Source organism: Ictidomys tridecemlineatus, chromosome 2, assembly GCF_052094955.1.
Source record: "Ictidomys tridecemlineatus isolate mIctTri1 chromosome 2, mIctTri1.hap1, whole genome shotgun sequence".
Classification (NCBI taxonomy): domain Eukaryota; kingdom Metazoa; phylum Chordata; class Mammalia; order Rodentia; family Sciuridae; genus Ictidomys; species Ictidomys tridecemlineatus.
In genome coordinates, this window is record NC_135478.1 from 9,091,064 (window position 1) to 9,104,734 (window position 13,671).

The 13,671-nt window shown below is 52.9% G+C and overlaps 2 protein-coding genes across 8 annotated transcripts in view; both read right to left on the bottom strand.

Annotated features, from left to right (window-relative positions):
* Positions 1 to 238: 238 nt before the first annotated feature.
* Rab3d (RAB3D, member RAS oncogene family) overlaps positions 239 to 13,671 on the bottom strand; it is a 35,036-nt gene continuing 21,603 nt past the window's right edge. Inside the window, exons 1-5 of one of the 4 annotated variants that reach the window (XM_078036469.1) lie at positions 9,914 to 10,071; positions 7,968 to 8,250; positions 7,248 to 7,366; positions 7,041 to 7,165; positions 239 to 2,865 (exon numbers count right to left, since the gene is read on the bottom strand). In XM_078036469.1, coding sequence (XP_077892595.1) covers positions 2,678 to 2,865; positions 7,041 to 7,165; positions 7,248 to 7,366; positions 7,968 to 8,195 — 660 coding nt within the window. In that variant the 5' untranslated portion in view covers positions 8,196 to 8,250; positions 9,914 to 10,071 and the 3' untranslated portion in view covers positions 239 to 2,677. Of the gene's footprint in view, positions 2,866 to 7,040; positions 7,166 to 7,247; positions 7,367 to 7,967; positions 8,251 to 9,196; positions 9,795 to 9,862; positions 10,072 to 13,671 lie in introns of those variants that run through there. The other 3 variants (XM_078036468.1, XM_005336159.5, XM_078036465.1) reach the window with 3 other exon arrangements.
* Tmem205 (transmembrane protein 205) lies at positions 11,257 to 13,597 on the bottom strand. 4 transcript variants are annotated; one of them, XM_005336162.5, is made up of 4 exons: positions 13,465 to 13,597; positions 12,808 to 12,916; positions 12,541 to 12,704; positions 11,257 to 11,597 (listed from the first exon to the last, which is right to left on the bottom strand). In XM_005336162.5, the coding sequence occupies exons 2-4, from the start codon at positions 12,905 to 12,907 to the stop codon at positions 11,292 to 11,294; spliced, it is 570 nt and encodes a 189-aa protein (XP_005336219.1). In that variant the 5' UTR covers positions 12,908 to 12,916; positions 13,465 to 13,597; the 3' UTR covers positions 11,257 to 11,291. The 4 variants fall into 4 exon arrangements, with proteins under 4 accessions (XP_005336219.1, XP_005336217.1, XP_040146370.1 ...); XM_005336160.5 differs by having other exon boundaries at positions 13,449 to 13,561; XM_040290436.1 differs by having other exon boundaries at positions 13,366 to 13,497.

Genomic DNA, 13,671 nt, shown 5'->3' on the forward strand with positions numbered 1-13,671 from the left:
GGAGTCACCTGTGGCTACTGTGGGAAGGACAGACTTAGTAGGATTAAGTGGAGAAATATCACCCTTCCTGCTTTCCATGAGGTGGAACTTTCTAGAACCAAATTGTTCATTATAGGGCATCACAAGAGGCAGCCGCAGGCCTGCTGAGGGCTCTGCTGCATCACCAACGACCTTCAACTGACCATCCACCCTTTCCTGGAAGTTGCATTTCACTAATAGAAGCAAAAGCACAAATGCATTCAGGCACAACTACTTTATTTCATGTGGAGAAAAGTGCATATATTTCCCAGTTGGACACCAAGGAATCACTTACACAGAACCACATTCAGGATACAAGCGACCTGCCAAGAGTTCATTCAGTAGTGTTTCAGAGCTGTCGGGGAGGAGCCGGTAGCAGAATTATCGCTTTAATACTGAGATCAAGTTTCACCCTGTGTGAGTCTAGGCGGAGGAGCTAAGGAATATGCAAGAAGGTGATCCCTGGAGAAGCAAAAGGCAAAGAAAAATAGAACCTCCCACTGAAACTGCCCCTGGAAAGACACACTACCAATAGGGAGTAGCAAGGCACTGGAGGGCAGCTCTTCTGACCTCAGTCCTCTGGAGCCCAGATGTGGTTTCCCCACGGCCTTTGGTTTAATTTCTGTTTATAAACTCAACAGACCTCTTTCCCCACTCAGTGACCAGAAGGACATTGGTCTCAGTTCCCTTGTGATCATTTGGAGCTAAACCTCCCTGCTGTAATAAAACTTAAAACCCGTCCCAGTTTTAGGAGAAACCAAAAAATGTTTCCTACATTATTCCCCGAGTTTTGAGAGAAGCCCGAGGCAGCCCTCCCTGTTGCTACTTGAAACTGAACTTTTGAAACATCCAACGTAAACAGAAAACTTCAGGTCAAGTTCAGGATGCGACCACAGCTGCTTTATCACGTGGCTGATGAGAAACTCGGTCCTCCACCAATGGTCCACCGGTCCATCATTTTTGGGCAGCAGCTTAAGAAGAATGGACCAACCAACAAAATCCTGATGAGCCCGAGCATCTTCAGAGCTTCCTGAGATGCTTCGACTTTGGTATTCAAGCAGCGAGAAAAAGTGGACTCCCACCTCCAACATTCAGATACCCTCCTTCGTGGGTTGGTAAGATTTGTCCATTTCCATTTGGTCATTTAATTTGAACTTGAACCAGGTTTTCCCACACATATACCCAGGGCGGAGGTAGAGCTTATTAAAACTGCAGGAAATCATTCTGGCTACATGGGCTTGGGCAGTGGACACAGCCTTGACATGGAACCGGGGTGATGGGGACCCCGAGAACCCACTTAGGCTTCCTCACAGTGTCGGTGCGGGCTGCGGTCAGTGGGGGTTTGGAGCAGCGAGGGGTGCCGTGCCAGGCAAGCTGGGACCCCAGTGGGTAGCAAGAGCCTCTGGGCTCCAGGGTCAAGATAGATCCTCGATTGGCATCCACCCTCCGAGGAGGGGTCCTGGCTTCGTGGGCTCCCTGACACTGATCACAGCACATCCCCCCACCAACATGAGGACCCGCCAGTCCCCAGCTGTGTCCACAAGTGGAGGCAATGACAGAAGCTGGTGCAACCCGACTTCCCAATTCTCCTTCCTGACCCCAAAGCACCCTTTACCCAGGACTCCTCCACTGGCACAAATGTCATGTCACTGGGACCCTGAGGACATGGCTTGGGAACAAGACACTGGGTCTTCCAAAGTTGGAGACGCCCAAACCTGACCTCAGGAAGTCACCGGCAAGCGCAGTCTGAGGGATCGTTGCCCAATTTCCTTTTCTAGCAGGATGTAAGATTTGGAAAGATCTTGCTGAAAATACAACCAGGCGGATGGGGCCCCAGAGGGAGGGCCCAGTCTCCTGGCTCTGAGGTTAATTCCTGGCAGAGAGCCCCAAGCAGGAATGTTAAGAGCTGGGCAATTCTTGGCCCTACCCAGTGTAGCTAGAATGTTCTAGAATTCAATTCAGGATCAGAGATGAAGTGGATCAGTCAAGACAGTGACCGGGTCAAGAGTGACATGGGTCCCAGGGAAGCTCAGAAAGTTTTAAGAGTCCCTCGGGGTTGGGGGTCTGACCCACTGTCTCTTCTGTGGGCCTTCACACTGTTTTCACCAGGGGACGGTCTGCAAGCCAGAGGGAGAAGTGTACAGGGGCCAAATCGCTGCCCCATCTTGGAACCTTGGCATCTAGAAGATTCATGGGATAGGCTCAAAGCCAAGCTGGGGGACCTGAGAAAGAGGGTCTCCCCCAACACCTCCCAGGATTAACTTGGAGAACCCACGCCGCAAGACATCTTTCTCCAGCCTGTAAGCACCAGGCCATGCCAGCACAGGGTGGCACGGGGGCACGGGTCCAAGGTCGAAGGCACTGTGGATGCCCCTCCCCCAGGCATGCGGGACATGCTGCCCACAGCCCCCTGTCAAAATGTCTGGGAAAGCAGCCAACAAGTGCACGGCAATGTCCCCAAGCCCCTGCCTGAAATGTGGAGCTGAGCCCCTGGGGTGTGCGGCCTCTGACAGGGGCTGCCTAACCATGGTGACATGGAAAGGGACTGAGCCATGCAGGGATGGGGGTGCCCTGAGCTTGGAGACAGCCCTTGTGGCTCGTGCCTCAGTCACAGTCCCTGCAGAGGCAGGAGGGGGCAGGAGGGGGTCAAGAGCCATCCCTAACAGCTGCAGCTGCTGGGCTGGGGAGCTGGGGTGTCCCCCACAGTTGGGCCTTTGCCATTGCTGCCTGGGCTGGTGCTGGGTTCCAGGGACTCGTTCATCTTCTCACAGATGACATCCACCAGGCGCTCGAAGACCTGCTTCACATTGATGTTCTCCTTGGCACTGGCCTCAAAGAACTCGAAACCTGGATGGATATAAGGTGGAGACACCCGTGAGACTCCCAGGAGCAGGACTGGGCTGTGGCATCCCGCATGCCTGGGCTCTAAGCCCAGTTCTGCCCTTTATTCTGCTGTGGGACCTGGGCCGAGTGTCTTAGCCTCTCTGACACTATGTTTGATCATTTGTAAAACGAGAAAAATGATGTTGCTACTGCTGCTGCTACTGGTAATGATAATAAAACTCTGCAGCAGCAGCCCTGAATTGGACAATCCTAAGAATCTCTTTGTCACAAGGCAGTGGCTACAACAGTCCAGAAAATAATGTCCAGTAGCCATGGGGTGTCCACAGGTGGCTACAGCTCAGCTTCAACTCAATTTCTGCTGCCCGAAGAGGCCTGCCAAGCCACATATTTATTTGAAAATGGAGCCAAGAGCTGGATGCAATGGAGCACGCCTGTAATCCCAGCCACTTGGGAAGCTAAGGCAGGATTTCAAGTTCAAGTCCACACTGGGCAACCTAGTACCTCTCTGTCTCCAAATAAAAAAGGCTGGGGATGTAGCTCAGTGATTGAGAACTTGCCTAGCGTGGGTGAGGCCCTCGGTTCAATTCCCACAAACAAAAGAAAGAAAGAAAAGTTTGTCTTCCCAAAGGTGCAGGGTAGCATACATGCTCTGGGGACATGCCCAACTGCAAAAAGTACCTCACCAACACTGAGAGTACTGGTGTGTATGCAGTCCCAGCTACTTGGAGGCTGAGATGGGAGAATTCTTTGTGCCTAGGAATTCAAGAGCAGCCTGGGCAACACAGTGCAACCTGACCTCAAAACAAACAAACAAAAGCCAGGCACAGTGGCACATGCCTGTTATCCCAGCAGCTCAGGAGGCTGAGGCAGGAGGATCTCGAGTTTGAAATCAGCCTCAACAGGCTGAGGATGTGGCTCAAGCAGCAGTTCGCTTGCCTGGCATGCGTGCAGCCCGGGTTCGATCCTCAGCACCACACACAAACAAAGATGTTGTGTCCACCGAAAAAACTAAAAAAATAAATATTTAAAAAAAAAGAAAGAAAGAAATCAGCCTCAGCAATGGTGAAGCGCTAGCAACTCAGTTGAGACCCTGCCTATAAATAAAATACAAAATAGGGTTGGGGATGTGGCTCAGTGGTTGAGGCCCCTGAGTTCAACCCCAAGTACCAAAAAAAAAAAAAAGTGACCCGTCAACCTGAAAACTCTGCAAGTCTTGAAGGCCATTGTAGGGTACTGCCTGCATGCAGCTGTTCCTGAATGGTCCTCCAACGTATCCCCAATTGCCACTAGTCATGGTGGGCCCAAAATGAAAATGTTCCTACCATCACATTACACATAGCACAGGTGAGAGGCCTCAGTCCCTGTGTCAAGCTGCACTATAAAAAAAATGAGGGGGTCAGGGGGTGCAGCTCAGTGGTAAAGCTCAGCCTGTGTAAAGCCCTACATCTAACCCCCAGCAAACACACTATTTTTTTTTTGTGGTGGTACTGGGGATTGAACCAGGGGAGCTCTACCACTGAGATCCATTCCAGCGCCCCCCTTTTTGGGGGGGTACCAGGAATTGAACTCAGGGGCACTTGACCACTGAGCAACCCAACCCTATTTTGTATTTTGTTTAGAGACGGGGTCTCACTGAGTTACTTAGCGCCTTGCCATTGTTGAGGCTGGCTTTGAACTCACGATTTTCTTGTCTCTGTCTCCTGAGCCGCTAGGACTACAGGTGCGCCACTGTGCCCAGCTTTCCTTGTCATTTTTACATTGATTTGTCAGAGAAACTGTCTTTGTTTTGTGGGGCTGGGCCTTGGAGCCCCACTTGCTTGGAAATGGTGAAATTGGGTATGCGCCCCCAGGAAGTGGAGTACTTGCAGGTATTACTTTTCTGCTTGCAGAAATCACCTGGAGACTAGGGCCAAGGGGAGATACCCACGCCCTGTCATTAGGTTAAAATATTAGAATACAAAGTAGAGGACAGAACTTGATCCCAATTTTGTGGGATAAAAGGCATGCACATATCTGCTCCCCACAAACCCAATCCCAACATTTGTGTATTTCTATAGAAAAAAGACCACAAAGCTAAATATCAGAAATGCTATTAGTAATGATTTTCAAGTACGTGACTGCAAATGAATTTTAGTTCTGTCTTGATACTTTCTTATGATTTCTAGTTTCTCTAGTAAATTTCTGTAGTGAATATATTCAGAGATGTAAAAAATGCAGATTGTATGAGGCAGAGGCACACATGGGTATGAAAGACCACATTTGCCCAGGAGGACAGTGTGGTGGCTGGACTATCAAGAGGCACAGAGTAAGAGAGTTCACACCCTCCTTCCATTCACACCCTCCTTCCACCATTCACTGCTTTGTTGTTCAGCAAACTGTCCCTGAGTACAGGCTCAGGGTTCAGGGTGTGGCTCAGTGGTAGGGGCCTGGTGTCATCTATGTGTAGTCCTGGGTTTGATCCCCAGGAACTAAAAACAAATTCAACAGGCATGGTGACCCACGGCTCCGGAGGCTAAGGCAGGAGGATCGCAAGTTCAAAGCCAGTCTCAGCAAAAGTGAGCATTAAGCAATTCAGTGAGACCCTGTCTCTAAATAAAATGCAAAATAGGGCTGGGATGTGGCTCAGTGGCTGAATGCCCCTAAATCCAATCCCTGCTACCAAAAGAAAAAAAAAAAATGAAAACGGAAAGAGGACTATTATAGTTGAGAGATAAAATAGAAAGTAAAGATTTTAGGCTGCCTGGGCCATGTACTCTGTCTCAATTACACAGCTCTATTCATTGTAGAAGACAAGATGCTACAAAATACATAAGTGAATGAGTATGGCTATGTCCCGGGAAAGCTTCAAGTATAAAAGCAAGTTTTTTTTTTTCTTTAATCTTTCCCTTTTCCCTTTTTGTGTGTATGAATAGTGTTGGGCATTAAACCCTGGGCCTTGCCACATCTCCAACCCCTATAAACATTGCAATTTGGGCTGGGGTTGTAGCTCAATGGTAGAGTGCTTGCCTTCCACGTGCAAGGCCCTGAATTTGACCCTCAGCACCACATAAAAATAAATAAATAAAGGTATTATGTCCAACTACAACTAAAAAATAAATATTAAAAAAAAAGTGGAGAGGCCTGGGATTGTGGCTCAGTGGTAGAGTGCTTGCCTAGCACACGTGAGGCACTGGGTTTGAACCTCAGCACCACATAAAAATGAAATAAAGATATTGTGTCCACCTACAACTAAAAAATAAATTTTACTTTTTAAAACATTGCAATTGAATTTCATATATATTTCACAGTATATATTTATGATGACTGGCGTTCAAAGGCTCCAAACCCTAAAAAAAAAAATGTGTAAGAGTTGGAACCAATAATTATTCTGATTTAATCATTACACATTGTATCCACGTACCTTGTTATCACACTGTACCCAATATGTGTTACGATTATTATGTATAATTATTTTGTCAATTGAAAGGTTAAAACAGGGCTGGGGATGTGGCTCAAGCTGTAGCGTGCTCGCCTGACATGCGTGCGGCCCGGGTTCGATCCTCAGCACCACGTACAAACAAAGATGTTGTGTCTGCTTATAACTAAAAAATAAATGTTAAAATTCTCTCTCTCTCTTTAAAAAAATTATTTTTTTAAAAAAAAGGTTAAAACAAAATCTTACAGATATCTAAAAATAGTAAATTTCCCATGTCACGAAATATTATTGAGCCCTCTCGCTCTCTCTTGCTCTCTCTCTCTCTTTGTTACAACTATTTAAAAATATGAAAACTGGGGCTGGGAATGTAGTCCAGTCATAGAGCACTTGCCTAGCATGCACAAGGCCCTAGGTTCCATCTCCAGCAGAAAGGAAAAAAAGAGTTAAAAACTATTCACAGATCACAGATGGCACAAAGACAGGTAGCAGACGGTGGGGTTTGATGCCTGATATAACACAAAAGAGATGGAAACGTCAGTTGCCTTTTTAGGATCCCAGTCTCCATTAACTGGGTTGCCAGGGCATGGAAGTTCCTATGGATTTCTCCAGAAATCAAATTACATGGAGAATGTGGCACACCCATGGGTATTTTCTGGGCAAATCCTCAAAGGGCTGGTGGTGGTGGTTAGATCTGGTGCCTGAGGGTGGGAAGAAGGTTGGGTTCTGGGAGGCCCGGGGCCTAAGGCCCAGGCTGAGCACTAACCAAGATCATCCGCGAGTCTCTGGCCGTCCTCAGTAGGCACCACACGCTCATCCTCCAAGTCACACTTGTTCCCTACGAGGATGACCTGGGCATTGTCCCAGGAGTAGGTCTTGATCTGCGTGGCCCTGTGGAGGTAGGCCATGAGCTGGGCTTAGGGATGGCAGGGAAAGGACAAAGGTCAAGGGGTCAGGGGTCAGCAGCACTCACCAGTCCTGCACGGCAGCAAAGGACTCCTGGTTGGAAATGTCATACATGAGCAGGAAGCCCATGGCGCCGCGGTAGTAGGCGGTGGTAATCGTGCGGTAGCGCTCCTGGCCTGCTGTGTCCTAAGCAAACAGCAGCGTCAGGTGGCGAGAAGCCACCCTGTCCCCACCCAAACCTTGCAGGACTGTGTTGGAAGGGGACGCTGCCCAGTGCTCCTCACAGTCCCAGTCATGGGGGAGACATGAACTCATTCTCAGCCACGCCTGGCCCTGCCTGCAGGGGTTCCCAGTCTGAGGGGTCATCTACTTCTCATAGAATTAAGAACACCTTTGACCTCTCTTCCAAGAGCCACCCCGGTCAGAGGGTGTCCTCCTGACAGGACATCTTGGTGCACTTGAAACCACGATGATCTGGACCAACAGCTGGTTCGGGGCCAGGGGCGTGGCTCTGAAGACAGTGGGGGTTCCCTGGCTGGACCCTCAGAGGGCTCCCAACCACTTCCTCACTGTCGCCAGCACTTCAAACAGGCCCAGCTGAGTACCATCTCCCCTCTCAGGCCCCCCCGCAGGCCCCCCAGGCCAGCCTCACCCTGACAAGGACACCCCAGAGGTACCCCCTCCCTCACAACTCTGGGCCACTCTCCCTGCCCCGAGGAACCCTCTAATGAACAGCGCTGAAGGGACTGTCCCCCTTGCCACAGACCCACGGAGCTGCCTGGCTCACCCAAATCTGCAGCTTGATCCTCTTGTCGTGGCGGTAGACGGTCTTGACCTTGAAGTCGATGCCCACGGTGCTGACGAAGGCGGGCGTGAAGGAGTCGTCGGCATACCGGAACAGGAAGGACGTCTTGCCCACGCTGCTGTTGCCGATGAGCAGCAGCTTGAACATGTAGTCAAAGTTCTGGTCTGCAGCGTCCCGAGGGGCCGCCGGGGGGTCTCCCGCTGAGGCCATCTTGGCAGGAGCCTGCTGGGGACCAGGCCTGGAGTCCTCGGTGGGAAAGCGAGTCCTACAGGGGAATCAGACACCAATGACAGCTCCGGCGCATCCACCTGGCTTGGCTGGAGCCCAGCTGTGCCGGAGGCCCAGAGCCCGGAGGCATCACCTCTGACTCCACCTCATCATCCTTTGCTGAAAAATGGGGTTTGGTTATAGCCCTATCTGAAAGGGTGGGTACCAGGAGCCTAAAGTGAGTTTCTTGAGTCCTTTAGGGCTTACTGAGACGGCCTCTGCCCAGCCTGGGAGTAGAACTAGGCCTGTTAATCCAGGGCACAGCTGTGACAAAGAGGGAGAAGCTCGCCCTGGAGGCTGCCACGTGCAGCGGGAGGCTCTTAAGACACCCAATGGTTATCAAACAGTGCCCAGCATACAGTTGGTGCTCAATAAATGCCATTGCTGTTTAATCTTCATACAAAGGAAAAAATTGAGCCTTTGTTACAGTGGGTTTGGGGGCTCCTGTCTTGAGGCCCCTAGGCTTGGCTAAGGGTTCAGACACCCCGCACTGCATGGGGGGATGCCTCCTCTGGCCCCTGAGGACGACGTGGGCAGAAGCTGCAGGTGTGGACTTTGCCCCAGAGTGAGCAGCTGGGAGGCCCAGGTGTTAGCTGGGAGGGGGGAGCCTGCCAGCAAGACAGACAACCCCCCCACTGCAGGGCCTGGGTGTTGACTTTGGCAGGTGTCCACCACTAGGGTGGCTGTTCTACTCACTACCCAAACCCAATTCACTGTCTCCCTGACTCCCAGGGTGAGGGGCGTTTCTGTGGACACATCAGGAATTTAAAGCCCCAGCTCTACTCCCAAGTGGGGACCTGCCATTTTCTATTTGTCAAAGGGGCTGAGCCTGTCTGCCTCTGGCCAAGGCTGACTCACCCCAGCCTCAGCCCCAATCCACCCGGGCAGGTGTGAGAGTCCGCAAATCCCAGTCATCCCAGCCACATGATTATAACAAACCCTACCTCCAGGACCACCACCTGCTCCCTTGCTCCTTCCTCTCCAGGCACTCGACCCCAGGAGCCTGATGGGCCCACAGTCTGCCACGGGTCCTCCAGGTCCTGGATGCACCTGCAACCCTCCTTCCCTCCCCGGCCTCAGTTTCCCCAGCACAAGAAGGCCTGCATGAGTGGGAGGCACGCAGGCGCGGGGAGCCTGGGTTAAGCTATTTCTCAACCATCTTGGAGGCTGCGGTTCATTTTCAGTGCAGACCAAGCCGGGCCCCACCCCGTGTTCCGGGAGAACGAGTTTGAGGAGGGGCAGAGAAGCACGCTGGGCCGGGCTGCCAGCCTAGGGCCCCCGCCCCACTCCGCCTCTGTCGGTCACCGGTCACCGGTCCCACCTCTGCCTGACCATCTGCCGACCCTCCCTCACGCCTGACACTAGCGGAGGGCCTGGATCTGTCCCTCACACGGTATTTCAGGCACCCCAGCCGGTGCAGAGGAGCGCCGTTGCTTCCCCCCATCACCATATGGTCCCACCGCAAGTCCCCAGCTGGGCTCTGGGCCCCGCCCGCGCCCCGCCACGGCTGCCGGAGGAGCCCTGCGGAGCGCGGGGGAAGACGAGGCGTCCCCTGCAGCCCCGCCTTTGTCCCCCAGCCCCCTGCCCTCCTCCCAGCCCGGCTCCCGGACCTGCCGGACGCGCAGGGGAGGAGCGGGGTGCGCGCCCCGGGAAGGGATCACCTCGCGCCCCGAGCGCTGCCCGCGGGGTTCCGCCTCCGAACTCTCTGAACTCGCTGCGGCCGGGCTTCGGCCGCGACCCGGGCCCCCGCAGTCGCCGCCGCCGCCGCCGCCGCCCGCAGCCACCCGGATCCCGCGCGGACTCCGCCCAGGCGGCGGGGTGGGCAGGGCCGCCCCGGGGCGGGGCTCGCAGGCACCGGTGGGAGGGGCGGGAGGCCGGCCCGAGCCTCGGGAGCGGAGCCGGACGGAGGTAGACTGTCCCTAGGCTCTGCACCGCGGTTAGGAGCGCCGACACTTTCTAGTCTTGTGACGTTGGACACGCTTCTTAACCTCTCTGGGCCTCAGTTTCTCCATCCTTCAAGTGGCCCCTCTCACAGGGTTGTGTGAGCATTCTGATGAGTTAGTGTTGGTAAAGGGCAGTGCGTGGTCCTAAAGTGGGCGCTTGTAGTTAAAACTACCTTTTACCCATGAGGAATCTAAGGCTCTGAGAGGGGCAGCTCTTTGCCTGAGGCCACACAGTAAGATCTTTTTTTCTTCTTTTTTAAAAATCTTTTTTAGTTGTAGATGGTCATAATACCTTTATTTTTATGTGGTGCTGAGGATCGAACCCGGTGCCTCATACATGCAAGGCGTGCACTCTACCACTGAGCTACAACCCCAGCTCCCACGCAGTAAGATCTGACATGAAATAAATAAATAAAATTGGCATTTAGATCTAAAAAGGATCCATGTTTTCTTCAAGCCAGAAGGAGAGTAGTTACAATAGTTTAGGATTTGTTGGTATTCAAGCAACTGGCTAAATTCTGCACATCCATGTCTCAGGAGAACAGTAGCTTCCTCTTATGTGTGCTACATGGATGAATTGAGATGCAGTGCATTAGTTAGGAAGGGCTTGAATATGCTCAGTAACAAACAGCACCAAACTCTTCACAACACACAATAGCCAATGACTGGTTCTCACAATGGTTGCAGTGGTAAAGGGAAAATGTAGCATGTTATGTCCTGTCTTGAAACACCTCTCCTTGGAAGAGATCCGTGCCACATCTGCTCACATTCCATTGGCCAAAGCAAGTCACACAGTCACTCCCAATGTCAGTGGGATAGGAAATTGTCCCTTAGGGATCAGAACCAGCTATGGTTGCAACAATACATGGTATGTTCAATGGTCAACACCATGCCTGCTATACAGCTGGTGCTCAATTAATGGGTATCACTAGTGGAAAGACTCAGGGGCTGTATAACTAACATTCCGAATCATGCCATGTGAACAGGGAAACAGGACCAGGGTTACCCTTGAACACACACATCCCTGCTTCTCATAGGGCGAGAAAACGACAGAAGCCATCTCCAAAGAAGCATTTATTGACATTCAGGGTCCATATTAGAGGCTCCTGAGGCCCAGGGCAAGGCCAGCGAGGCAGAACCCATTGCTCAGGAGACAGCCCAGATTGCAAAGAGAGGACAGGCCATGGTAGTGGAAGAAGTTCCGGCGGAGAGCACTGTACTTGGGGTTCTTCTCCCGCAGCTGGCGGTAGGGGTCGGGGCCCTGGAGGCTGCCGGGCACCTCCCCGCCTAGGCCCTGCTCCTTCTCCACAATCTGCAGGGCCCACATAGCAGCTGTAGTGTGCGGCTCCAGCCAGTGGGCATTGATGGTAGCCAGGGTGAGGCTCAGGAGCTGCAGGCAGAGCTGGCAAGCGCAGCGGGAAGAGAAGGTAAGCGGTGCCTGGGGGTGGGAGGGGCTCTGGGGAGGGCCGTCTGCATCCTCACAGTCCACAATGGTATCAAGACAGCACTGAATCAAAGCCAGCCCCCCGCTTCCCTGAACCCAGAAAGACAACCTGAAGCTGGTGGCCCCTAAGGAAAGGCCGTGGGGGTGGCTCCATCTCCTCTATTCCCCCTGAGCCTCTCTCCTCTGACACCCAGACTGAAAGTCCCCAAGGCAGGGGCTTGTCTCCCCATCTCCTGTGTTCCCCCAAACTATGGCTATCTAAGGGCAGGATCTCTTTTCCCAAAATTAGGACAGAGAACTGACTGACTCCTCATTATCCCAAAACATAAAGCCCATCTCTCCTCTAGCCTCAGCCCAGACTCCACAACTTGGGTCCACAGGAAGTGACTAAAACATCTGTGAAATTCTAGTCACCCATAATCCTCTTCTGTCTCTAGATTATTCTGACACACCTGTCAGGCCTAACCTGCCCACATCTGAGAAACATAGTGGGCAGAGGGAGAACAAGGTAGAGAAATCCGAGATGCAGAGATGGTCCCTTGCCTCATGGCTGGGGACATGTGTGAATGGGGTAGGGAACCCTAAATCCCCAGTTGGGCTGGTTTTTAAACAATGAGCTGGGGTCAGAGTCCCAGCACAGCTGAGTCACCTCAGCTTGGCAACAGGCCCAGCCATGGGGAAGAGAGGGAGCAGCAGCCAAGAGAGAGATACTGGAGGACAGACAGGACTGCTGGGGACAGTTGTGTAGACTGTGCACTGCTCAAGGATAGCCAGTGCCCAACTCTGTCTCCACCAGGAAGAAGGGGCATGATTTCTTTCTTCCTCAAAGGGATGATCATAGGTGGTCATTGGGATCTTGGAAACAAGTCTCCAGAAGATAGTGGCACTCAAGACTGCGTACCTGGCTGGCCTCCCAGAATGTAAGCTGAGCCCAGGCACGCTGTGGAGCCAAGATGCAGAGGTTGATAAAGGCACAGCCCATGGAGATGTAAAAGTAGAAAGGGAAGAGTTTGCTCTGCACGAGGCCGAAGGTATGTCGGGGAAGGGTTCGGAAAAGCAGGAAGCCTGTGAGGTAGGGGACCACATGCCTATTAGGACACTTCCAGGTTCCCCTCCCATTTTGATCCCCACCCTGGGTATCCATGATGGCCCCAAAGAGGGTCCCTACCTGAGGCGAAGGTCACCCACATTTGCATGCCCCAGGCACCTGACAAGACCAGTAGATGGACCACCTTAATCAGTCCTCCTGGGTTCCCGCCTTCCTCCATCTTGTTGCCCTGGGAACAGGCACCAAGTGATTCAGGGTTTTTTTACCTTTGCCCTGTGGCCTTAAACTCTGTGAGGCTGCTCAGGGTGAGGGTCACAGTCGATCCAACAGCTGTCCAGGGAAAGCAGCCCAGGAGTGGGGGTGGGAAGACCCAAAGCAGTCCCGTGACAACCCGGACCCCAACTCACCAAATGTCAGCACTCGAGATCTCAGGCTCCCTAGACTACCCCAACACTCCTGCCACCTCCGAGACCCTCAAATGTCGGTCCCAACAGCTCAAGGCTGCAGCCCTAGGTCTTCAGAGATCACCCTAAGTATCCCTCCGGGGATCCAGTTCTAACAGCCAACGCCCCCTCCTCTCCAACAGGACCCGACATATCCTATGAAGACCCTCTCCCATATTCTCCCGAAGGCCTCGTCTCTCCTGGGAAAACCCAAACCTCATGCGAGGACACCGACCCCACTGTCGGGAGCCCGGGCCTCTGCCCGGAGCCCCCGGAGTCGGAGACCGCAGGCGCTGGGACCAGTCTCCAGGGCCGTACCGTCCGAACGCCGTACCTCTCTCCCGCGCTCTGGCGCGGACCGCGGACCTCCCGGGCAGCCTGCAGCCTCGCGTCGGGACCCGCCCCAACCAAGGACTCGTCCCGCCTCCAGCTGAGCCCGAAACCAATCGGATCGTAGCTCTGCAGCCCCCGTCCCGCCCTCCAGGGATTGAGTAATCGGCTAGCGAGAAACAGCCTGGAATCCCGCCCCCGCTCCAGGCTT